Source organism: Zootoca vivipara, chromosome 6 (assembly GCF_965207765.1).
Source record: "Zootoca vivipara chromosome 6, rZooViv2.hap1.1, whole genome shotgun sequence".
Taxonomy (NCBI): domain Eukaryota; kingdom Metazoa; phylum Chordata; class Lepidosauria; order Squamata; family Lacertidae; genus Zootoca; species Zootoca vivipara.
The window spans coordinates 78,430,764-78,455,653 of NC_142589.1; the positions used below are offsets into that span (position 1 = coordinate 78,430,764).

Sequence of the window (24,890 nt, forward strand, 5' to 3'; positions counted from 1 at the left end):
CCCCAAATTGCTAGAAAACTCACTCAGTTCTTCCTCTGGCTTCTGAGATTCAAGCACTTTCAGCAATGTCTTTTCAGCCACAAATGCTAGAAATGTCCCCCCCCCCCCCGTTTCTTTAAAGGCTTTCCCCTTGTTGAACTCACCTTGTCCCCAGCCAGGACCTTGAAGGAGGCAATGACCTGGTCGGCTGTATCTGTGTCTGTGGTCTCCCGGGACATGAAATCGATGAAGGCTTGGAAAGTCACCACTCCGCTGTTGTTGGGGTCCACGACACTCATGATCCGGTTGAATTCTGCATCTCCCTGGCGAGGCAGGGGTGGGGGTGAGAGACAGAAGGTCATTTGATTCTCCTGGCAAAAAGGCAGCAAAACAGCTGAGTCCGTTTTGACGGCTCTGACACTTTTGCTGGAAAACTCAGTTGCGGCCCCAAGGCTTGGCTTTAAAGGAGCCCCCCCCCCAATTCCACCCTGTGTCAAAGTGGCTGTCCGAATTTGGACTGGTGGGAATTCTGCAGGGTTCGGAACTACACCCGGTTGAACTTGGCCCAAACCTTCCTTGCTCCCACCTGCTCCTTCCTAGGCTCAATTTCTGTTTGAATCTCCTGTGATTGCAGCAGAAATATATATATATATATATATTCAGGACAGATCCTGAAGCTGAGGCTCCAAGACTTTGGCCACCTCATGAGAAGACAAGACTCCCTGGAAAAGATCCTGATGTTGGGAAAGATGGAGGGCACAAGGAGAAGGGGACAACAGAGGATGAGATGGTTGGACAATGTTCTCAAAGCTACCAATCTGGGGTTGCAACGCTCATCTCGCTGTATAGGCTGAGGGAGCCGGTGTTTGTCTGCAGACAGCTTCCGGGTCATGTGGCCAGCATGACAAAGCCGCTTCTGGCAAACCAGAGCAGCGCACGGAAACGCTGTTTACCTTCCCGCAGGAGCGGTACCTACTTGCACTTTGATGTGCTTTCAAACTGCTAGGTGGGCAGGAGCTGGAACCGAGCAACGGGAGCGCACCCCGTTGCGGGGATTCGAACCGCCGACTTCCTGATCGGCAAGCCCTAGGCTCAGTGGTTTAGAGAGCAACTAAGTTTGTTCTTGGTATGAGCTTTTGTGTGCATGCACACTTCTTCAGATACACTGTGACTGCAGTGTTATACTAGGGATGAGCCATAGCAAGGCAACAGATCACTCGCTCGGCATGCAGAATGTCTCCAGTCTCTCCCATCTCCAGTTAAAAAGAAAAAAGACCAGATAGCAGGAAATGGGGAAGAGCGTCTCTCTGCCTTAGAGATTGGGAGAACGACTGGCAGCCTCTGCAGGCAATGCTGGGCTCAATCAGTCAACCCCCAAGCTAGCGCCCTCCAGAGGGTCAGCGATGAAGGAGGGCACCGCGTTGGAGAAGGCAGCTAGATGGGTAAACAAGTCAAACCTGGCATAAAAGCAGCTTCCTCTACACTACTTATTAGAAATCTATACCCCGATTTCCACTTTATATGGGTCTCAAAGTGACCATTGGAGAATAAAAATGTACCATATACCGACACTGTAGTTTGTTAAGGGTACTTGGGAGCATGGCTTACTACAATTCTCAGCATCCTTTGGTGGAAGCCACATGCTTCAAATGTACGGCACAGATGTGGGCAAAATTTAAAATGTTGGAGAATAAAACATCGGAACAGCATTTCTGAGGGACAAAGGCCTCCTGGAATAAAACCATCTTAACCAGGCGTCTGAAACTTAGTAGGGGTGGTGCCTGCCTGATTTCTGCCCCCCCCATGTTTATTTTATACAAAGTTGTCCCTCCACAGCCACCCCCACTCAACCCAAGGGAACTCCCCCACCCTGCCGATTCACAGTAGGAAGAGCCTGCAAGATCAGGCAAGGGATTCATCTAATCTAGCAACCTGTCCCATAGCGGCCAAACAAACACCCCCAATGGGAAGCCCACAAGCAACAGCACCCTCTCCCCACCTGTGACTCCCAGCAGCCCTAGCAAATGCCCACCCACCAGTAGCCCTGAATTCCCCACCCTCACCCGCCTTTTCTTGCAAACCACTTGGCCGTAAGCACAGCCCCGACCCTGGACCCGACTTGACATCACGTCCGACTCACACCCTACGCCCGTGTTCTTCAGCCTGGACCACAACTCCCACAATCCCCTGCTAAGTTGGCAGGGGATAATGGGAGCTGGAGTTCAGCAAGGCCTGGGTACCCAAGGCGGAAGGACAATGCGCAAGGCGAGGGTCGGCCACGCAACGGACAGATGCAGCATTTTGGCTGTTGCCAGCTGCTGCCGTCGGCATTGAGGACAGAGCAAGGAAGAGAAGTGGGGGGGGGAAGCAGAGAGCAGAGCGTACCAGGCTGTATCCCGTGGAGATAAGCAGGGCTCGGTAGTCGTCTGTGTCCATGCTGCCCGTGCGCTTCTATTCCCAGAGGCCGACAGGCGAAGGGAGGGAGAGGGAGGAGGCAGAGAACGCAAATGGAGAAGGCATGCAAAGATGGAAAGGGAGGAGAGGGCCACAGAGCCCCATGGAGGAAAAGAGACACAGAAAGAGAGAGAACATCAGTCAAGAGAAGCCATCGAGATGCCACGTAAACAGACGACAGGGGAAGTGGGGGAAGACACAGGCGCACAAATCGGATACATGAAACACGACGACAACAAGGTGGTGGGGAGGAAGAAGAAGAAGAAAAGTGGGTGTTTGGTGGTGGTGGCGGTGGGGAGAAACAAACGTGGTGAAGGAAGAGAGAAAGGAGATCAGGTTAATTGCAACATCGCCGAGCGGCTGCGCGGTTTAACGGGCGTCGGGTACCTGTCTGTCATTCTCCACATCGTATCCCAAGCTGATGAGGCAGGCTTTGAACTCTTCGGGTCCCAGGGAGCCGCCGTGGTCCTGCCGCCAGGCCACGCGCAGGGAGGGGCGGAGGGTGCGGCATGCACATTTGAGGGGGGGGGAGAAGGGCGGGAGAGCCCACGTGCACACGACAAGGGAGGGGGGAGGGGAAAAGACACGGCGTTAGTTCCAACTCTCTCGTGGGTGCTCTCGGGGGGCAGCTCCAGCCCACAGGCCCAGGAAGTGGGCAGAGGAGGAGGGGGAAGAAGAAGAGGAGCCCTTTGGACTGCCTGCTTCAAGGACCTGGTTGGGACGCTCAAAAGAGACAGGACTTTCACACCACCACCTGTTCTGATCAGACGTTTGGTTAACAAGCCGTGAAAAAGAGTACTGGCTTCTATGGGGCTTGTCAACCTGGGAAGGGAGCCCATCTAGGAGAAGGAAAACTTTATCTTAAACCTCCGCTGCTTTGCAGGACATCTTTGGGAGAAGAAAAGGCTCGGGAGTAAACCCTGCACAAATCCGGAGCGGAGTCCTTCTGGCAACTCCTGCAGCCAAGCTGGTGCCAAACGTCTTGCTCTGCTTTCCTTGGGGCCACATCAGCGAAGCCGTGTGTGTGTGTGTGTCCTTGTGGTCCAGGAGCCCAGGACCTCGAGACACACCGCCCAGGCTTGTGCCACTTCAGTGCTGCTAACGCAGTGGTTTGACTTCATCCCTGGAGGCACACTCCATTCTCTCTCAGGACAGACAGGTGCCAACAACAGGCCTGCCCAGTTTCCTCTGGACAAAAAATGAACAGGCCTGATTTGGGCAGCAGAAAAGCGGCTGGAAGCTTGAGCCCCAAACTGTTCAACCCTTTTAAAAATAAAATTCTGCCAAGGGTGAGAAAGCAGGGTCACCCCAAGAGCTGGAAGCTACTGTCTAAGCCGGGCCTACCTCACAGGGTTGGAGAGAGGGGATAAAATGCAGGGAGGGGACTGCAACTACCCCGAGCCCTTTGAAAGAAGGGGCGGAATAAAAATATAAATCATGGGGAATGAGCATAGCCTGGAAATTAAGGTAAACAAAAGCGCTCGTGGCAGCGCTACAATGCTGAGCTCAGAGGACCCCCCAACTGGTGCCAGCCTCCTTGTCATTTTTCAATCTGAGGGCACGAACCCTTTCTTGTGGGGAGGAGTTTCCTCTCTTTCATTCTTTTTATTAGTGGTGATCAGATGCAGTAGAGTCACACACACACACACACACACACACACACACACACACACACACACACAGAGGGCAGACTCTTCTGCATCCAAAAATGACTTTCCGGCTGCTCCACCACGAGGCTCCAGCCCTGCGCCAAACTCAGGTTACCTTATCGAAGTGGTTGAAGGAGGCCCGGAACTCCTGCATCTGCTCCTGGCTGATCCCCTTGGCGTCCCGGGTCAAGATTTGGTTCTCCACTTCGTTGCTGGTCCGGGCTGTGGTGGTGAGGAGTTGCTCCCACCCGACACGGATATGCTGGGAACGAAGAGTTCGGGGCAAGGGAGGAAGAGGCAAGGCTGAATAACTCACCCGCTTTGGTGCACTGCCTTATTGAAAGCTGAATCTGCACCTGGGACCTATCAGTGGCTGAGATCTGGTAGAGAGCAGAGGGTTCCCCCAGCCCAACAAAGGTTGCTTTGTAAAGAACTAGGCAGAACCCCTTGAATCAAAGCCTTCCCCACTCAGCAAAAGGGCCTAGGAAGATGAGCCTGGCTGGTGCATGCCTGAAACCCTAAAACCAGCAGCCAGCCCTGGAAACTCTCCCTGGGCTTGAGACGCTTGTACGGCTGCCTTCCTATACGTTTCCAAATGGCGCTGACTGAAATAATTTATCGTTGCTGTTTGCGCCGTTTATTCTTTGAATAATACTTCTTTGAAAAAAGCAGTTACAGTGGTACCTCGGGTTCTCGAACGTAAATCCATTCTGGAAGACCGTTCGAGTTCCGAAACGTAAAAAAACCGAAGCGCAAAAAGCTGTCTGCAGATTCAATTGAGAAAATTGAAAAACATGCAGTGGAAGTTGTTCGACTTCCGAGGCGCGTTTTGAAAACGGAAGCATTTGCTCCCAGATTTCCGTTGCGCTTGGGTTCCGAAACGTTCGTCAACAGAGACGTTCCGAGAACCGAAGTACCACTGTATCAGTTTTGCAGGCCTGCTCCACGACTCCCGTTTCCCCAGTATGCAAACTGCCAGAAAAAACAACCACCAGAGCGGCCGGTTGTATGGCTAGCTGGCTGAGAGCATGCCCACGCTGCCCTCACCTCCATGGTGAAGTTGGTGTGCTTGTTGTCGAAGATGAGCGCCTCTTGGATAAGCTGGTGCTGCTGCTCCAAGAGGTCAATGTTGGGCTTGTAATCCACGATGCTCTGCTCATACAGCTTCAGGTGGTCCAGCTGGTCTTCTAGGGTCCCGTTCATCTCGATGGAGATGCGGCCGATCTCCTGGCGGAGGGGGGAGAGAAGAAGGTGAAGCCATGTCAGGGCAAACAGGCCGGGTAGACAGAGATCCCGCCCAGAACAAGCTTGACCGCCTGGCTTTTAGACCTGGAAGGCACTGCCCCCAATTCAAGCAGGAGGCATGGCTAGTATTATACTCTAAGTCCGCTACACCAGCCCAAAAGGCTCTCAGAGCAGCAGAGCCCATGGTGAGAGATGGGCAATTCCTGGCTCACATGTCTCATTGTTGGCTCTTAGGCTGCACCGATGCTCCAGGTCTCCAGCTTTTTCCACCTGCCTTGCCCCACCCTCCAGAACCTGAGAGCCTTTCCCAGACCATGACAATGAGAACAGCAGAAGTAGCTGGGAAGAGAGGAGGAGTTCAGGGATATTTTCAAAAAACAATTTCATCATCTGTGCGTCCTTGTTTCTCAATTTGATCCTGGTTTCGTTGTTATTTTATGCATTGTGTCCTGCCGTTATTTTTATTGATTACAGCTTAGTAATTCTTTATTCTAACTGATAAGTGTATACTGTTTAATTATTATTTAAATTAACTGTTTGCTGTTATATTCTAAAGGACTAATGAATATTGCTTTATTTAAGTTGTTTATTTTTAACTTACGCTTTTATTACATATGACTTTTAAAAGAATTGGATAAGATTGCTATTAGGCGTGTGATCTTTGCTGTCTATGTTGCAAGCTTGTAAACTGCCTTGTGTTTACAAGAAAGGCGGTATACGAATTGATAGTGAAAATGAAATGAAACAGAAATCTCTCCTCTCTGCACCTCTCCAAATTATTCTGTGGGGCAAGCAGGGAGCAGCAAGTGGGGAGCAGCGGGCAGAGCCCCCTCACCTCCATTTTGGTCTGGATCCAAGGCCCAACAATGTTGGCCTGGCTAGCAAACTGCCGGCGCAGATGTTCATTGGACTGCTGCTTGCTCTGTTCGTCTTGCAGGGCGTGGTCCCTCTTTGGCACCAGCTGCTGGACCTGCTCCAATGAAAACGAGAACAAAAAGAGTTGGATCGTCAGCCCCCAGCGTCTCCCACCAGCTGAACTGGCTGTGGGCCACTTCAGCTGGGTGCCTTCTCTCTCGCCCCCCCCCAATATCTCCCTCCAGGATTCTGCCTGGATTCATGACACGGTCCGGACATCTCCACGCACCCTTTCCCACTTGGAGTTGATGATCTGCGGAGTGACCGTAGTGTACGGGTTGTTCCCGGAGAGTTTTATGTTATTGTAGTCTGCAATCTTCTGCGCTTCGCTCTGGATACCCAGGATGGCCTCACGCTCCTTGTCTGCGTCGGGAAGGGTGGACTTGAACTGGTCATGGGCTGCAATCAAGCCCTGGGAGAAAAGGGATTTGTTAGCGGCAATTCCTGCCTTGTGTTGGACTAGAATCAGTGGTCAGCAAACCTTTTCTACCATGGGCCGGTCCACTGTCCCTCAAACTATGTGGTGGGCTGGACTATATTTTTTTGGGGGGAAATGAACGGATTCCTATGCCCCACAAATAACCCAGAGATGCATTTTAAATAAAAGCACACGTTCTACTCATGTAGAAACATGCTGATTCCTCAAGCTTGACTGCAATAACCTCTGTTTTGTTTTTCGTTTTTCTTCTCACCACATCCAGAAACAGGCCCAAAAGCTTAAAAACACAACACTGCAATTGTATTGGGTTTCCCCGAGACGACATTATATCACCCACAGGCAATGTTATATTAATTTGACCATTTCTTAATCCAGTGCAGTGGAACCTTGTTTCTCGAACAGCTTAGCTGACAAACAAATCAGCTCCTGAACGCCATAAGTGCGGAGGAGAGGTTGGCTGCATGTAGGCACAGTCTCCAATTGCTTGGGGAAAGCCCTGGTGAGAGGTGGGGGCTTTCCGTCTCGGCAACTGATTTTCATGGAGGAAGAATGAGCTGCTCTGCAGTCAACAAACCTGTGGGGGTCGTGTTTTGCTAACAAGGAGTTAGCTCCCTCTTTGATTACTGAGCAAACTGGGGCAACTGAATTGTGTGTGGTGACCCTTCCACCTCACTCCTCCTACCTCGATCTCCTCGATGGTGTGGACGATGAACATGTCCTGCAGGTCCTCCATGGCGCTCTCCATCCAGTTGTTGAAGGGCGCTGCCCGCTTGGCATACTCCAAGTGGAGCTGGTCAATAGTCTCCAGCTGCTTCTCTGTTTTCTGTGCAGGAGAGAAATGGGTCAGGTGACCGGGTCCCGTGACACAGCACAGACTCTCCCCTGCGCCTCTGGCTGAAGGTCAGGGGAAGCTGCAGGAGCCTCCTGGCTCACCTCCAATGCTTCCCTCCGTGTGTGGGTCAAGGATCCGAGCGAGTCCCACTGGTCACAGATCTTCTGGCACCGGGTGTTTACACTGGGCGAGTCGTAGTAGTCCAACTCACTGCGGGGCAGAGAGATGGGGGGCATTACTTAGGGCCAGGCCAGTGGGGCTAAGCTCTCTTCCCCCTAAGGCCTTCATACAACCACAATGGGCCAAACACCTTGGGCTCAGGGGAGAAAAGAGGAGGGAGAAATAATATTCTTAAGGCTCTCTGTTGTTGCAGAGGCCATGATCTCTGCTTAGAGCACACCTGTGGTCTTTTAATTATTGGAACAAATAGCTCCGTTAGCAGAGCATGAGATTCTCAATCTCAGGGTTGTGGGTTCGAGCCCCATGTTGGGTTGGACTAGGTGGCCCTCAGGGTTCCTTCCAACTCTACGATTTTAGGATTATAGTGGGCTAATGCCTAGAGCAGCCTTTGCTAACCGGGTGCCCTCAAGATGTTTTAAATAACAGCCCTGTGCTGGCTGAGGATAATGGGAGTTGTACTCAAAAACACTTGGCCCTCCCTGATTTTGGACTACAACTCCCACCACCCCTGCTAACAGGACCAGTGGCCAGGGATGATGGGAATTGTAGTCCCAAAACAGCTGGAGGGCCAAGTTTGGCCATCACTGGACTAGAGAGATTCCTGTCTGAGGGCAGGAAGCTGGGTGATAACCACCTGCTCCAAGGAGTTACGCAGTGCTGAGATCACTCCCTCCTGGAGATCTGACTTCTGCAAGTCCTTCTGCATGCAACGGTGAGGGCTAGAATCATAGTTGCAGCTGTGGTTTGCCAGCTAACTCAACTTTAAGCCAAGCGCACTCACACACAATCGTGCAAAGTATTCAGAGTTCCAAACAATGCTAAAAAAAAAAGGCTGGGGGGGTTTCACAGAATCAGAGAATTGTAGAGCTGGAAGGGGCCACAAGGATAAATCTGGCCCAGCCCCCTGCAATGCAGGAATCTTTCTGCCCAAGGAGGGATTCGAACCCGCGACCCCGAGTTTAAGCATCTCCTCCTCTACCAACTGAGCTATCCTCCTCCCCGCCTTTGGGAAAGATGGGGGCCCACAAGCTGGAGAAAAGCCATGGTTAGTAGCTAAGCTACGTCTCCCAGAAAGTCAAAGGAAGAGAGCAGGAAGGAGCCCACACAGACTGGGTTTCCTCTGGCTTCCAATCCCTTCTTCCAACCAGACACATAAGGCCTAAGTTAGGAGATGGGAGCATCCCATAAGGCAGAGCTCTAATGTCTCTGCAGTAGATTTACCGTATTGGACGGAATACAAGACGCACCCGCAAATTAGCCATACCTTTAAAATTCAGCGGCTTGGGGGACGGGAACCGTTGCCCAGCACTCCCAGGCTACTTCCGGGGGGGCGGCGGCGTAAGGTTACGAATATAAGCCACACTTTAACTTTTCACGTTTGGAATTTTGGAAAAAAAAGTGCGGCTTATATTTGGGCCAATACGGTATGACTGAGAGCACCTTGGAACGGAGACTTGCCCTCTTACACTTTGTAAAGCCCCACGTGCACAGAGTTGTTAAGTACTGCCATGAGCCGGACTGGGGAGGCGGATATTCAGGAAAGCAGCAACCGGGTGCGAGAGACGCCAGGCATCTATTTCCTCCTTGAGCCCGGCTGCTGCGCAACCAACACAGTGGCAGCTCTTGGGCACCAGAGGGTGCTGCTTCCCCCTTTCAAGGCTCTCTCTGCCCACCAGACGGACGGGTTGGGAGCTCTCCCCCAAAGCCTCTAGGGGGGGGCGGGGCGAGTCTAGCGCCTAGCCCCAAAAGTGGCACGTTCCCAGCCAACATCTCCCCCCCCCCCCCGGCCCTGAATGCAAAGTTTTTAGCAGAGCTCCTCTGGAAGGCTGCATGTCGCTACATGTTTGGGATGGAGCAAGAGCCGCAGAAAAAAAAAGCCGGGAGGTTTGCCAAGCGAAATACCTTGGGAGGGGGCCAGCGGAGCCGCAGCAACCAGACATGCGGGGAAGCAGGGTGCCTGGTTTCAGGCAGAACACCCCTAACCTGGGATCCGTGTCTAACTCATGACTAGTGGGTGGGAGAGAAGGATATTTATTGCCTAGCGACTCCCAAAGCAACAGATGCAGGGTGAAAAGGCTTCCGCGGCCTTCAAATGGCGCTTTTGCTATTTCAAGGCTTTTTTGCTTGCTTTTTTTTTTTTTGCAAGAGAGGTGTTTTGTGTGTGTGTGTTCTCTCCCCCATGAAGTCACGCTGCAGGCCACACACATCCATGTTTCCAAGTTCCCTGCCATTCCCAGCCACGGGAATAAGAGCTGCTATTCATGGCTCTCGCCTGTGTGTGTACTAATTGTGCCCGAGTTTATCCGGGTTGGGGGGGGGGCAGGGAGAAGGGGTAGGGGGTGGACGAAGAAGTTTGCAGCAAACTCTTACAATAAGCACATTCTGGTGTCACACAAAGGGAGGAGGGAAGGAGAACAATAGGGGCACTGTGTATCGTGTGTGTGTGTGCGCAAGTGGAAGAGAACACTCTTTTAGGAACTCTTTCCAAAAAGAGAGGTGATCCCAGCCGTTTCTGTGCAGGAGCCAAAGACGCATTGGAAAGGGATCTCAGTGACAAACGGAAAGAAAAAGGGGCGGTGCGGTTGCTATTTTGGACCTGCCAAAAATATCACACAGTGTCTCTTTGTGTCGGCCCCCTTGCTGCAAGACGGTTCGAGTCACACACACACACACACAAAATAGTGAGCCTGGGCGGTGTGAAGGAATGGCGGCTGGGAAGCTCTCTAAAGGGCCTGGAGGCTGCTGCGGTTTCCTTTACACAGGATGCAGGAAAATCTTACGGCATAAACACGCACGCTCGCACAAAGACACACGCACACACACCAAGAGTGACTGAAATTGGGATTTTTACTGTCTGGGCTCGAGGGGGCCAGAGGACTGGCTCAGCAGGAAGCCACAGGTGTCCTGGCTTTAGAGCGGCAGTCTGATAGTTTCAGCATGGAGGCTGCTCCGAGCGTCATGGTTTCATTCAACTTTGGGTTCACAGATGTGGGTGGACGGCAACTCCCATCCTCCTTGGTCTCTGATCTAAGATGGCCGTGGATGACGGGAGTTGTAGCCCACCGATGCAGAGCCACAGAGCTGGAAGGGACCCCAAGCATCGTCTAGTCCAACCCCCTGCAGTGCTAAAGAATCCCTGGCAGGTGTCTGTCCAAACTCTTGCGTAATAAACCTCCAATGAAGGACGGTGCCATCTTCCAAAATGGTCCACTCCGCTGCCGAACACCTGCCCTAGAACTGGCTGGAATTCAAGGCCAAGTTCAGAACAGAAGAGCCTGGTGGCTGGACCAGGCCAAGGGCCCATCCAGCCCGGTATTCCTTTTCTCACAGTGGCCGAACAGATGCCCCAATGGGAAGAAGCCCACAAGCCGGTCATGGATGCAATGGCACCCCCCGTCGCAATATTATGTGTGCTCATGGGCATAGCCTGGGTGGCGATGCTCCCAGAAAGAGAGCTGCTTTTGCCAGAAGGAAAAAAAAAGGCCTGGGGAAGAGCGTACTTGAGCTCCTGCGCGATGGCCGCTATCTGCTCCACACGATCCTGGTGAGCCGCCAGGTCGCTCTCAAAAGCCTCGTGCTTCCGGATCAGGGCCTTGATATCCGACAGGGTGGCCGTCTCGTAGTCCTTCTGCCGCAGCATGGTCTCTTTGCCTGGGGTTGTTGGGAGAGAAGGTGGAAGGGGCTGGTCAAAAGCTATCGAGGAGCGCCCCCCCCCGCCGGTTGCAAGACAATAAAAAAGCATTAAGATAAATTCAACAGTGTAAATCAGTTTTGATGGATGCAACAATGGATTACTGAATGGTTTAGTTCAGGGGTCGGCAAGGTTTACCTCGCCTCAGCAGCAGAGATCCCTCCGTGGGCCAGATTGAGCATGTGCAGAGGCGATTTCCGGCACCGCAGAAGTGAGTCCCTGCGCCTTGCTGCACTGGTTTAGCGCAGTGCGTAGGACTTGCCGAGCAGGCGGCTCGGTTCGGGGGCGGCTTGTGGGCTAGTTGAACGACCCCTGTGGGCTGCTTGTGGCCCATGGGCCTTAGGTTGCCTACCCCTGGTTTAGTTCATGTAAAATATGCAGGAATGTATGGTATGTAAAATGAACATACCATACAGGGTATGCTCCACGGAAAGAGAAGAAGAGAAGGCACTGATTTAAGGTTGTTTAAATGAATATTTTGAAATGTAAATTAGAAAAAATTAATAAAAAATTATATATAATTGGGGGGTGGGGGTGGAGAGCAGAGGAATGTCACCAGTCTCCCATGGAGCCCGTCACAAGGACAGCTGTAGCACAAGAAATCCTCAGCCCCACCTACAGGCAATCCATGGGGTCTTGAGACAGGCACCATTTCCCTCCATCTCCCCTCTTCCTCATCTGCTGGACTACCTAACAGGGTTGTTTTACCTCATACCAGAGCCTACCAGCTGAACTTGGCTGGGTGCAAAGACATGCCCAACTTTGCTGCTCCAGCCACTACATACAGGCAACTCGGTAGTGCTTTGGACTACAACTCCCATCAGCCCCAGCCAGCAGCCTGATGGGAGTTGTAGCCCAAAACAGCTGGAGGGCATCGGGCCAAGAAGACGGCTACCCTAAAAGGTGCAAGGTCCCCAAAACAATAACTTGCCCTCCCTGCCACTACAGCCGTTGGCATCTGTCTGCCTAGAGAGACAATGGAGCACACCTCCGGGGGTGAAGTCAAACCATTGCATTAGCAGCTACCCAAGCGACCTCCCTGGGGCGCAAGCCTGGGCAGTGTGCATGGAGATCCTGGGCAGCCCAGAAGACAAGACCCCCCTCTCATCCTCAAATATGTGATCCAAAGGAAAGCAGAGCAAGACGTTTGGCACCAGCTTGGCTGCCGGAGCTGCCAGAAGGTGGCATACAAGGCGCCATCCAACCGCCCTTAGGGACCCCGCTCTGGATTTGTGTAGAGTTTACTCCTTTTCTTCTCCCAATGATATTACGCATGGCAGCGGAGGTTAAGGGTCAGAGTATCACTCGAGATTAATAGCACCCCCTGCTGTCCTGTTTGTCTCACTGGTCAGGGCAGGGGGGGGTATCTGGGGTGGGTGGGTCTTGCTTTCTGGACAAGGATTCCCCCACACCCTTAGCCGAATCCCAAATAACCATCCATGCCCCACGCCTTGCAAACTACCGCTGCCCACTATTACTTTACGCAGACGATGCAGTTCTCCTCTCTTTTTCGAGAATTGGCCTTAGGAGGGCACTCAAAATTTTTGCTTCATATTGTAAATCCAATTTTCTCACCATAAACCAATCTAAATCCAAAGTTCTAATTTTTTCCAAAAGTCGAAAATCATATAAGTGGGAACTAGACGGGAAACCTATCGAACAGGTTTTTAAATTTCAATACCTAGGAGTTTATCTCCAACACAATATGGGCTGGAAAGCACATATTGCATATACCCTAAATAAGGCCAAAGCCCTTTCTTTCGCGCTTTTGCGCTTTTTCTTCTCTGACGGGGCTCTCCACGTTCCATCCGCCTTGAAGGTATTTAACAACAAAGTGATCGCGACAATGACCTATGCCGCCCCACTATGGGGGGCCGCAGTAAATTTAAGGCCTTTGGAGGTAATCCAAAATCAATTCATGAGACGTCTATTAAAACTGCCTCAGTGTGTCAGTAATTCAGCCATTCGCTTAGAATTAAAAATCTCCTCTCTAGAAACTATTTTCTGGAGGCGTATTCTATGCTATTGGCTGTCTCTGTGGTACAGGCTTCCGAATCGTTATTTGATTCAATGTCTTTGGCGAGACGAGTTTCCTAGTCCCTGGGCAAAAACGATCCATACTAAAATTGTGTCCTATGGACTGTCCCCTTCGGACTTGTTGAAACTAGACCTTGCCACAGCTAAAAGAACCCTCAAGCAAAAACTAGAGGAGATGGACCTCCAGCAAAATGTCATAATGGGAAGTGGTACCTGTTCACCATCGAACCTCGGCATAGTGCCCTCCCTGCAGATTCCATCTTATTTGACATCCCTATCAGTCGCGGCCCATAGGTTTGCCTTTATTAAGGCAAGATTTAATGTCTTTCCTTGCAATGTTATGAATAATAGGTTCTCGAAAGGCCAGAGTTCAGTTCTGTGTGCATGTGACAACAGATCCATAGAATCCCTCCATCATATATTATTCTGTTGCCCCTTGCACATGGTCCCTCGGACCAGATTTTTATCCCCCTTAATATCTGAAACTTTGGATAAGACTTCGGAATCCCAGTTAACATATCTGTTACAGGATAATGAGCCAAGTAGATCACTCCTTGTAGCTAGATACCTGATTGCAGTTCTATCCTACAAGAGGAAAAATGGGTTACTTTATGATTATTGATTTTTTTGCCCTAATGTTTGATTTATAGTGGTGACCAGATGATCTAAGTGATATTTTTTACCTTGTAATTGTAATTTTATAATATTTATAGGGATAGGATTTTATGAATGGAATTGATTTTGTTTACTTTTGTTTTGTTTTGTTCTGTTGTACGATGTACATTGTTTTGTGTTGATATCTTGATATGGGCCTATGGCCGTAATAAAGTACTGTTTAAAGGATTCCCCCACACCTGTCAGCAGCACAGGCTAGCTCATGGAATCCCCAAGGTACAGTATCCTCTCCTTGGGATGACATCACCGATCCCTCATTGGCTGAAGGGAATTCAATGCTTGCCCAGGGCCTCCACACCTTGAGGGGGACACAGGTGGTTTTTCAAGACTTTGTGGCTCACAAGTTTAAGGGGAAAAGATGGGGTGAGGTAAAGAGGGGAAGACCTCTGTTCTAAAGCAAAGTCTCTCTGCCTTGGCTGCTTGCACTCAGCCTGCTCAGAAACTGTTCCCCCACCCCATCATCTCTCCTCCTCCACCACCACAACTCCCAGTTTGTCTGGATTTCTGTCTGGCCGGCAGCCAAGGGAGAATTTTCAAAGCTAAGCATGTCCCGGGAAACAGCTGACTGGAACAGAAGAGCGCTTTTCAAAAACTCAAGCCGCTTTTCCGCTCCCGACTCAAATAGCTTTCGAATTAGCGCAGAGAGCTCCGGCTAACGTTGCCAGGTTGAGAGCCTTGGCCCCCAGGCCGGGGCTGGGAAAAAGGGGGAAAGAGAGGATGGCAGCAACCAGAAGGGTGAGCCGAGAGGAATCCGAAGCCTAAGGAAAGGGCTCCAAAGCTCAGGAATGTCAGCGGCACGCAGTTCTATCGTTTCCTGTGCAGCCAAAGGAAGCCCAGAGCTGGCTTCCTGTGTCTGGGACCCTCTTTGAGAGGGTGGGAGGAGCAGGCGGCAGGTTTAGGGTGCTGTGGGCAAGGGTGCTTCAGATTCTGCCTTGGTAGCATCAATGAGAATGTGGGTCAGTGGTCCTGGTGCCTTTACAAACTGGATGCCTTTTGAGTTGAAAGCAAGGCCTCCGCCAGGGCTTTGAGCTAAGGAGGTAGAGGCACACCCACCCACCCCAAAGCCTGGGGGCTGCATTTTGCGAGTGCAGCTGAAGAGTTTATTTAGAAATGTCTGCCCTCCTGTTCTTTCTCTCTTAATAACTTTATATTGGAGGCGATGCTGGATTTAACTACAAATTGTTTCTTACAATGTGCATCAACTGTGGAATGAATGTTTGCTTATTTTCTTTTTGTCTTTGATTTCTATTGATTACTTATGTTACTCAGTTTTAAAACCAATAAAGCATTTAAAAAATAAAAAAAAAATTTTTACATCCCTTTTCCTCCGAGGAGCTCAAGGTGGCGTATGTGGCGGTTCTCCTCCCTTCTCCATTTCATCCTCAAAACAACCCTGGAAGGTAAGCTAGGCTGAGAGGCTGTGACTGGCCTGAGGTCACCCACAGTGAGTTTTGCAGCCGAGTGGAGATTCGAACTCTTGTCTCTTGGGACAGCTCAGTAGGAGGAGCACGAGGCTCCTGGGCCCTGCCTCACGGGGTTGTTCTGCAGATAAAAGGGTGTGGGTGTGTGGGTGTGTGTCAAGGAGAACAACACACCTCACCTTGAGCTCCTTGGGAGAAACTGTGGGATGGAAACGTAATAAAATAGATCATTCATAATAACTGCAAAAGAGAACCAAGCACAGCTAGAACTGCCTCAGGGGATTGCATGTCAACTGGCTGAGAAACAGAGTTTTGGTTACCTTCCTGCTCTGCCTGCTGCCGCCTAGGTGGGACTCTTTGGTGTTTCTTAGCACCAAATGAGTTCCTTCTTCCACTTTCTCCCCTCCCCACATCACCCCCCAAGGAGCAGTCTGGGGCCACACTGGGCTTCCTATAGCAACCGACTGCCCACTTTGATGGATGAAGCCAAGTTGTGGGGGGAGGGAGAAGGAGGAGGAGGAGAGAAGCCTGTGAGGAAATTGGAAGGGGGGGGTGTTGGCAGGGCTCCTCCCCTTTGCTGAAAGGAGAAAGGAATTTGCCATGTGCCTGACCAAGCCCAACAGGAAGCTGCAGGGAGGCTGATAACACTTCCACCCTTCCCAGACTCTGCTAAGAATAGGGCTGGAAACAAAAGGACTGCTGTCCCTAACCCAAGGAGATAAACAACTGATCTTGGGCTTTCAGGAGAAGCAGCAGAGCTCTCTGGGCCTGCAGACTGCTCCTCATTGAAAGGCTGTAGTAGCTTCTTAAATGAAAAACACACACAAAGGAGTGGGCAACTCTTTCTGTAGTCAGGCTGGCACTGCAAAAGTGTTAGGTATGATGCTAAGTTGGTTTGCCGGGACAGTCCCGGGTTTACAGAAGCCGTCCCAGTTTCTGATTTGATCCCGGAATGTCCCGCTTTTCCTTAGGAAGTCCCTCTTTCCAGAGAGAAATGTTGGAAGGTATGGGTTTGATATGCCTTTCCAAGTTATCAAGCAGAGAGGCAGAAAGAGGGGCAAGGGCTAGACACTGGCCAACTCCCCAAACTAAATCTTAAGATTCCCAGGAAGCCCAAGCCCTGCATAGGTCAGTCATGTGCTTCCCTGCTTGCCTTTATTTCACAGAATCCCAGAACTGCAGACCTGGAAGGGACCCTGAAAGTACAGAGAGGAAGCGACCAAGTCCTCTTAGGTTTCATCATACACAGGCAAGAAGGGAAAGTTGAGTGCAGTCAGAAAACACACTCTGGACATTAAGGAGGCTTGTTTCAAAAAGCCCAAAGGAACTACTGGGTAAAAGTCCCAAGGTCAGAAATACTCCCGAGAGGAGTCCAAGATGGATGGGAGCTTCTTGAACGCAAAATATTGAAGGCACAAAGGCAGACCAACAAGAAATATAGGTGGGAGGAACCTGAAGAAACAGGTGCGGCTGCAGAGGAAGAAGAAAAATATTTGTAACCTGTCTTGAGAGCCTGAGTTCATTCTGAGCTTTGGCCCGCCTGACCTTCTCCCTGCAACTGTTGACTACTCGTGTATATTCTTCCTTTGCAGTTTCCCCTTTCTTCCATTTCTTAAATGTGCCCTTCTTAAATCTCAGCTCATCTGTAAGGTCCTTATGCAGCTACCTTGATTCATGTAATGGCTGGATGGTGCTCAAGGTCAAATGGGAATATTTCATTACCTTTAATTAATTAATTAATTTTATTGGTTGCTCATTTTCCATGGCAACTCATAGAGACTTATAATATTTTAAGCAAACAAACATATACATACATCAAAACCAGAAGAAACACCCCATTGCATTAAACCATCCCATTGCAAAAAGAAAAGAGGCCATAGATTAGTTAAAAGTAGGTGGCCTGGTTAAAAAGGAATGTTTTTGCCTTGCCTGGCGCCTACAGATATGCAATGAAGGTGTCAGAAGAGCCTCCCTGGGTAGAGCAAACAGGGAGCCACCACTGAGAAGGCCCAATCTTGTCTTGCTGCCCTCCAGACTTCCCATGGAGGACGCATATGAAGGAGGGCCCCAGATGATGATGGCAGGGTCCGGGTTGGTTCGTACGGGTCCTAAGCAGTTTAAGGCTTTATAGTTCCAAAACCTGCATTTTTAACTGAGCCTTGAAACTAATTGGTAGCCTTTGAAGTCAGGCCAGGATTGGTATCATGTGCCCAGACTTGCACCGGTGAGACAGACAGATAGATCAGCATATGCATACCCCAATGCTCTAAGAGCAGCTATTTAACGGCAGCTACTCTCCCTGAATTCCCTCCAGGCGTGAAAAATAAAATAGGACATGTCATGTTGGATCTGAGTCAACATTGGCCTAACCCAGTGCTCTGTCTCTGGCAGCAGTTAGCCAAGCATCATGAGGAGGATGAGGAGGAGGAAGAAGAGTCTCCATCTCCCTCCCCTTGTTTCCCTTTTTTTCTAATAAAAGCTGTCCTTGCAGGCAGCCACCACCCCTGTGGCAATGAGTCCCTTAGGCTTCACAGGCACCAGGTTAGAAAATAATGCTCTCTGCCCTGTGTCTGAGCTGCTAGCGCATTTAATGTTCAGTCTGTGAGACAAGGTCATGCGTGGAGAAGGGCGCAGTCACTCCCAGGAAGCCCCTCAAGCTATTTTGCAAGCTGCCTTGCGGGGAGAGCCGGGTCCGAATGTGATCCCATTCAGCAGCCTGGGTTAAGGGGGGTACGTACGCAGTGGGAGAGCCCAGACACCCAGGCTGTGTTGCCAAGTGGCTGGCACTCAGAAAACACCCCCCCACACACACACACCCTTTTCTTCTTTCAATTATTTCCGTCGCTCCCAAAACCCAAACAGTTTGCTTCTGCGCAGCTGTAAGCGAACCCAGCCCCCCCCCACAAACTTGTGCAAGCTAAACTATGTTTCCACCCCCCAATCACCACCACCCCCGGCAATGTTCTTTTCCCCAACCCTATGAGAACAACATTCCACCCAGCACATTCCTTCCAGAAGGTGGGATTATGGCATTTTTCTACGGGGCGAGACCCGCAGCTGCCATGTTGGAAGGTTCGGCCCTCGCGCCTTGACATCTGGCCAGACTGGAAGAGGCCGGAGGCTAGGCGTTTAATAAAAAGGCAGCGGTACCCCCAGGGAAGCCAACCTCTCTTCTGGAAGAGGGGAGGAGTGCTGGGCTACCTCCAAAAACACACCGCCACTAGCACCATCATGGGGGAACTTGGGTAGAACGTAGCAGAAGGGGGCATCGCGGGACTCCACTAGTTCACTCCATGCCTTTGACCTGCAGGATTTGAACTTCATGCAGTATCTGTCATGTGGTTGTTTGTTTGTTTTAAGAGTCATTCCCTTTGTGCTTTGGAACTCCCTGCCTACTGACATTAGGCGGGCCCCATTGCTGTACCTGGACAGCAGCAGCAGCGGGAAAGGCTGGCTGTTGCTAGTCGCAGATGCTGCAAAAGGCAGCTTGGGTGTGTTATTTGTGTGCCCTATGTGCACGGGAAAAGCTGTGTTTTGCATTCAGAGAAAACCCCAGGTTCAAATTCTGGCATCTCTGGGTAGGGCTGGGAGAGAGGATCCTGCCAGTCAGCGTAGACAACAGACGAGCCAATTGCCTCGCTTGGCACAAGGCAGCATCCTGTATCCTTAAGCTCACCTTCAGTCCAGCTTTCATGGATCGATGCCTTCTGCCTGAACTTCTCGGCCAAGTGGTCCAGCCTCTCCATCCTTCGGATCTCATTCAGCAGCCACTCTTCGTAGCCTTTCTCGGCCTGCTCCAAGTGCTGCCAGCCATTATTGATGTCCTGGGGGGGGGGGTTGGGGGGAGAGGGAAACATTCAGCATCGTAACATGGCTGCACTTTCATCCCATGTCTCAGCTTAGGCTAACCCTCCCCCCCCCAAGGTGGCTGTAGACCAGGGGTCAGCAAACTTTTTCAGCAGGGGGCCCGTCCACTGTCCCTCAGACCTTGTGGGGGGCCGCACTATATTTTTTTGGGGGGGGAGATGCAAGAGCACCACGAGCCCAAGTGGCTGCTTACCTGTGTCTTGCGAGTAGCAGGGGCTGGTGGCAGCGGGTGCATTTGCAGCCAAAATGAGATTTGACATTCACTCCAGCTCAACTTCTCTGTTGGCCCAAAGCTGAACCAATTCTGTCTCTGGAGGCGCAGGGCACCCACCAACACCATCTGGAGCTCCGATCCGCCACCCTATCTGCTTTTTTTAAGCAGGCACACTCACCGAGACCATCTTCCCCTCGGAGGGCATGAAGGCCGGCCGGTTGCTTAGCCGCAGCTTGGTCTGCAAGGTGTTGAAGTTGATCTCCAGCTGGCACTTCTCCTGCACCTTGGGGGGCTTGTGAACCCGCCGGTAGTCGCGGAAATCCTCCAGCTTCTGCTGCATCTCCTGGATAGTCTTTTGCGGGACGCGGTTCTCCAGCCAGGGGATGGTGCGCTGAATCCACTCCAGCAGCTGAGGATCGGATTGGCAGGGTGGAGGAAAGAGACGGGGTCAACGACAGCGAGGACAACAGCCCCAGGGATAGAGTGGCTCCCCACCACCCTCCAAAAAGCCCAGGCACCACCTTCTACAGGCCCAGTTCCTGCACTCTGCTCAGCCAGTTACGGCAACCAGAATTCTATCTACGGTGGCCAGAGTGGGACAAGACTGCTCCGTGAAACAGCTCTCACATAAGAACATAAAGGACAGTTGTGTGGTGGGAATGTAAGAAAGTTAAAGGCTTTTGGGAAGTGATATATAATGAAATGAAAAAGATGTTGAAATATACCTACTTTTTTTTAAAAAAAGCAAAACCCAAAGCATTCTTGTTGGGCATTGTAGGTGAAGATATTAATAGACAGGGTAACAAATTGTTTATGTACGCGTTGACAGCAGCAAGAGTATTGATGGCACAGAAATGGAAGCAAGAAGAATTACCGACGAAAGAAGAGTGGCAGAGGAAATTAATGGACTGTGCAGAACTGGTTAAGATGACGGGAAGAATTCGAAACCGATGGGACCAGAGGTTTTTAGAAGACTGGGGGGGGGGCGAATTGTGAACTACTGTATATGAAAGATAGCTGTAAACAACAGATTACGCTAGTAGGACTACAAGTTCTGTAAGGACGAGTATATGAAATATTGCAGGGAAAATTTAGAAAGGACATTGAGTTATGGCGTATTTATAAGTAATAGTGAAGATAATGAAATGTAAGACTAAGTGGTGAAGAGGGTATTAGATATGAATGTATGTAATAGCCTTGGTGCTCACCCCATGGGACCCCCACAGCCACATGCACAGAGAAGGGGGCACTTACGTCGGAAGCCAGCTTCTCGTAGTCTTCCATCAGGTGCTCGTTCTCCTGGTTCACAGCCAACACTTTGCAAATCCGGTTTGCCGCCGTCTCAGCCTGTGGGGTTTTTTTTTGGGGGGGGGGAGAGGAGGGAAAACCAACAGGGAGGAAATGGTGGTACGAGAAACAAGCAGGCAAATAAACACATGAAAACGACAAGAGCAACGGTACGGCCTGGAGTCGAGGCACAGCGTGGAAAGGAGGTAGGTGGTGAGATAGAACAGCCCAGCGGAGCCCACCAAGTGCAGCCACAGGCAGAGCATGGTTTCGAAGAAAAGCCAAGGGGGGGTGGGGTCGACAGACTCTTGTGGCATACCCAAGCATCGCCTGGAGGCTACGCAGGTCTCATCCCCATTCGTAACCCACCCTTCCGTAACCCCCAGGGTAACAACTTGGGAAAGGCAGCTAACACTCTAGCCCTGCAGTTACTGCTGCAAGTTACAAGTTAGGCCTGAGGTTCGCAGACCCGTGCTTTTGAGTACGGTTGAAGTTCCTACGGAAAGGGGTGACCTAGCCAACTCCAAGCACTAGCGGGCTCTTCCATTGCATTCGGTACTCCGCAGATGACGGTGGCCCTGTTTGGATGTACGCATCTCAGCATGCCAAGCCAAGGCAAGGCTATGTCCTTCCCTTCTCCGTTCACTGTGCGTAGCAACGACAGCACATCCTGAGCTAATTAGCTACGGTTTCCCATTAAGTCTGAGCCAAAAAATAATGATTGGAATACAGAGGGGATGGTTTGAACTTGGTTCCAATCCGGGTAACCATGGTTTCCCGGTTCAGGATGAATGGGGAAACCATGGTTAAATTAACCTGGGAAGCAGCAAATTGCAGTGGAGGGAGGGAGGGAAGGAAGGAGAGGACAGAGCACATGGGTGCAAGCGACACACGTACCTCAGCTTAATAAGCCAAGAGAGGTACATCTGAACCAGATCGTCATGTTCTTATCTAGGATTTGGCATCTATGGAAGAGGTTTAGATCTACCGCTTGTCATTTCAGTAAAGTTATGTCTATTATGTTTAGTCCTGGTTTTCCTGTCTTTCATTTCTTTGCGATGTGCTCCACAGATTTTCTGCGGCCTGTTTTGGGGAGCTCTTATCTCCCCAAACATCATCAACATTTCGTTTCAATCGATACTGGACTTTCCTAAACAGCAAAACCCAGTCTATCCTTATCAGTACTATTTAATGTTTTCTATCCTGCCTTTCTGATAAAAGAGAGCGCTCAGACCAGCTTACATCAACCCAAAAAAAAACAAACAACCAGGTAAAAAACAACAACAGAGAGAAGTGACAGTTACAGAAATATTTTTCTTTAAAGAAAAAAAAGCAGAATAGCAGTGGTAAAATATTTTTAGAAAACCAGTCGCACACACACACACAGCCTCTGGAACAAGCAGGGGTGGCCCTATCTTATTAGAAAGCAGGAGGGGGAAAAGAGGTAAAGCACAGAAGCCATGGGATGGGGGAAAGTCAAGAGATCGAGTACCTTGCAAGGAGCAGAGAGAGTCCAAGGGGAGGAGATGGAAGCCAGACATCAACAGAAAGGGTGGAGAGGGTCTACAGAAGGACGGGCAGAGGGAGAGAGCCATGGAAGAAATGAGTTGCCAACAGAATAGGATATTCAGAGGAAAATAAAAAAAAATTTTTTGATCTACTAGGAGAAAGAGAGAGAAAGAAAGAGGATAAGCCGCACATTCGATAGCAAGTGTGGGGAACCTTTGACCCTCCGGATATTGCTCAACTACAATTCCACTGCAATGTATTTTATTTTTAAATGGAAGTTTGAACCAAAATCTCTGTATAGGGGAGAATCCTCTTATTTAACCACACAACAGTTAAGAGGTGGTGCTACCCATTGGTGCTGGGGGAAACAGCATGAATAATAATAATAACAACAACAATTTTATTGTTTAGACCCCGCCTACCTGGCTGGGTTTTCCCAGCCACTCTGGGCAGCTTCCAGCAAAATATAATAAAATGTCAGACATTAAAAACTTCCCTGAACAGGGCTGCCTTCTAAAAGTTGTGTAATTCTTTATCTCCCTGACATCGGATGAGAGGGCGTTCCACAGGGAGGGCGCCACCGCTGAGAAGGCCCTCTGCCTGGTTCCCTGTAACTTTACTCTGGTTCCCTGTAAATTTAAGGCACCCAGGGTCTATAATATTGCACAGAAGCCTTGCCCAGCTCCAGCTGTTTTGGACCACCCTGCCGACGTCAGCCTCAGCCTGCATGACAAATGATCGCAGGTGACGGAGAATTGGGGGGGGGGGAGAGAATGTTGTCTCTTAGGAATCAAGCTCTGGAGGTCACCACGGACCTCAAACACCCCCCCGATGCAGCTGTGCCTGTGTGCGGCAAACAAGGCACAAACTTCAGGCTTGGAAGAAGATCCACTTGGCCTTTTCACCAGATGCTGACCAGCTGGAGGCAAGATTTTAAAAAATGGGGGCGCAGGGTCTGTTTCGTACTGGTGGAACCAGACGCTGGCACAACCTGTGGCACAGTGGCCAGAGCGGAGAGACCTGGGAGACGAGGGTTCAATCCCCCACTCGGCCATCAGGCTCACTGGGTGAAACTGGGCCAGTCACTGCCTAACGTACCTCGCAGGGTTGTTGTGAGATCGGAGAGGGGAAAAGGTGGGATACAAATGCAACAAATAAGTAAATAAGCACATTCTTAAAAATGTGAGTTACTACAGACCAGGAATTCTAGCAGTCTAATTCAGTTGGGGGAGGGTGGAGACACAATGCTTTTCTGCCTCTGCGTTTTGCTATTGGCAGTCAGAAACTCTTGCTAACCGGTGATCTGCGGCAAAGCATCTGGCAATCCTGTCCTACCGTGTGTCTCTCCCCCCCCCCCTAAAATCTGGAAGATGTTGGGATGGGGCAGGGAAAAGGTTGCACAGTAGTGATTTGAGGTGGCTTCTACAGCAGGGCTGACCTGACCCCCACAGTCTGATTTAGAAAAGCGCGGGTTTTTCGTTGGTTTGGTTCAAAAAAATACGGGGTGCAGCGGCTCAGCCTGGGCTTCTTGGTACACTAATTCAGCATGCTCCCGGGCAGGCTTCCCAAACAACTTGGAATCCATGTACACACACACACACACACACACACACACACACACACACACACACACATATTCTGGAGAGAAAGCAGCTACAAGGCGAATAATCAATCCCAGCTGATGGAGAGAACATGCCAGCTGAGCTCCAAAGCCTGGGATCAGACACAAAGGACAATCATAAAATAAAAAAAAGATTGGCAAGGCTATAAATTCACACAGTCCAACTCCCCGCACCCCCGCAAACACACACACACACACACCAAGGGGTGGGCCCGCTTGCAAACGCAGCACCACGGGTGCAATCAAGTTCAGGCTTTTATAGGGGAGGGAAGAGACTGACCCTCCCCTCCAGCTGGAATACGCAGGACGATCTGCTGGCCAGTGAAAGGGGGCTCCGCTTCCTGCCTATAAAGGATTTACACGTTCAGAGCCAATAAATTAACGCCAACCTTTAATGGAAAACACTTGGCTGAAGCTCGGTGGCAGATCTAACATGCTTAAGGTGGGGTGGTGGAGGAGAACCAGCTACAGAAAAACCCACAAATAAGACAAGAATGCCCTTTTAAAAGCATCCATCGGAGTGTTTGGGTGAGGTCATTTCTCTCCCCACGTTAGGCATGGCTCTTTTGCCTTCCATGCTGAGCGGCTGAGCGAAGCTTCCAGGTTTCGCTGGCAGCCAGATGCAGGCAGTGAAAACTTACTTTTTTTCAACATAGAGACGTTTCCTGCAAGCTAGCTCCCTCATGCAACCTGAGTCTGTCCAGAGCCGCCGGCAAACTCCAGTAAAGCCCGATTACTTTTTTGCCGGACGGTCCTTGGAAATGACCAGAAGGTTCCAGCCGTTTTCAGGCGTCTCCCCACCTACCCACCCACCAAAGACGCTCATCTGACGACATCCACGGTCTTCTAGCGTTCTGGCTCTGTGGGTTTTTATT

At 50.6% G+C, this 24,890-nt stretch overlaps 1 protein-coding gene across 2 annotated transcripts in view; it reads right to left on the reverse strand.

The window, feature by feature from the left end:
* Positions 1 to 24,890, reverse strand: part of ACTN4 (actinin alpha 4) — a 107,962-nt gene that overhangs the window by 3,548 nt on the left and 79,524 nt on the right. For both annotated transcript variants that reach the window (XM_035117974.3, XM_035117973.3), the window contains exons 9-20: positions 20,853 to 20,945; positions 19,777 to 20,007; positions 19,194 to 19,341; positions 11,194 to 11,344; positions 7,615 to 7,723; positions 7,364 to 7,504; positions 6,472 to 6,654; positions 6,163 to 6,297; positions 5,130 to 5,309; positions 4,198 to 4,344; positions 2,821 to 2,901; positions 144 to 302 (exon numbers count right to left, since the gene is read on the reverse strand). In XM_035117974.3, coding sequence (XP_034973865.1) covers positions 144 to 302; positions 2,821 to 2,901; positions 4,198 to 4,344; positions 5,130 to 5,309; positions 6,163 to 6,297; positions 6,472 to 6,654; positions 7,364 to 7,504; positions 7,615 to 7,723; positions 11,194 to 11,344; positions 19,194 to 19,341; positions 19,777 to 20,007; positions 20,853 to 20,945 — 1,758 coding nt within the window. The remainder of the gene's footprint in view (positions 1 to 143; positions 303 to 2,820; positions 2,902 to 4,197; positions 4,345 to 5,129; positions 5,310 to 6,162; positions 6,298 to 6,471; positions 6,655 to 7,363; positions 7,505 to 7,614; positions 7,724 to 11,193; positions 11,345 to 19,193; positions 19,342 to 19,776; positions 20,008 to 20,852; positions 20,946 to 24,890) is intronic.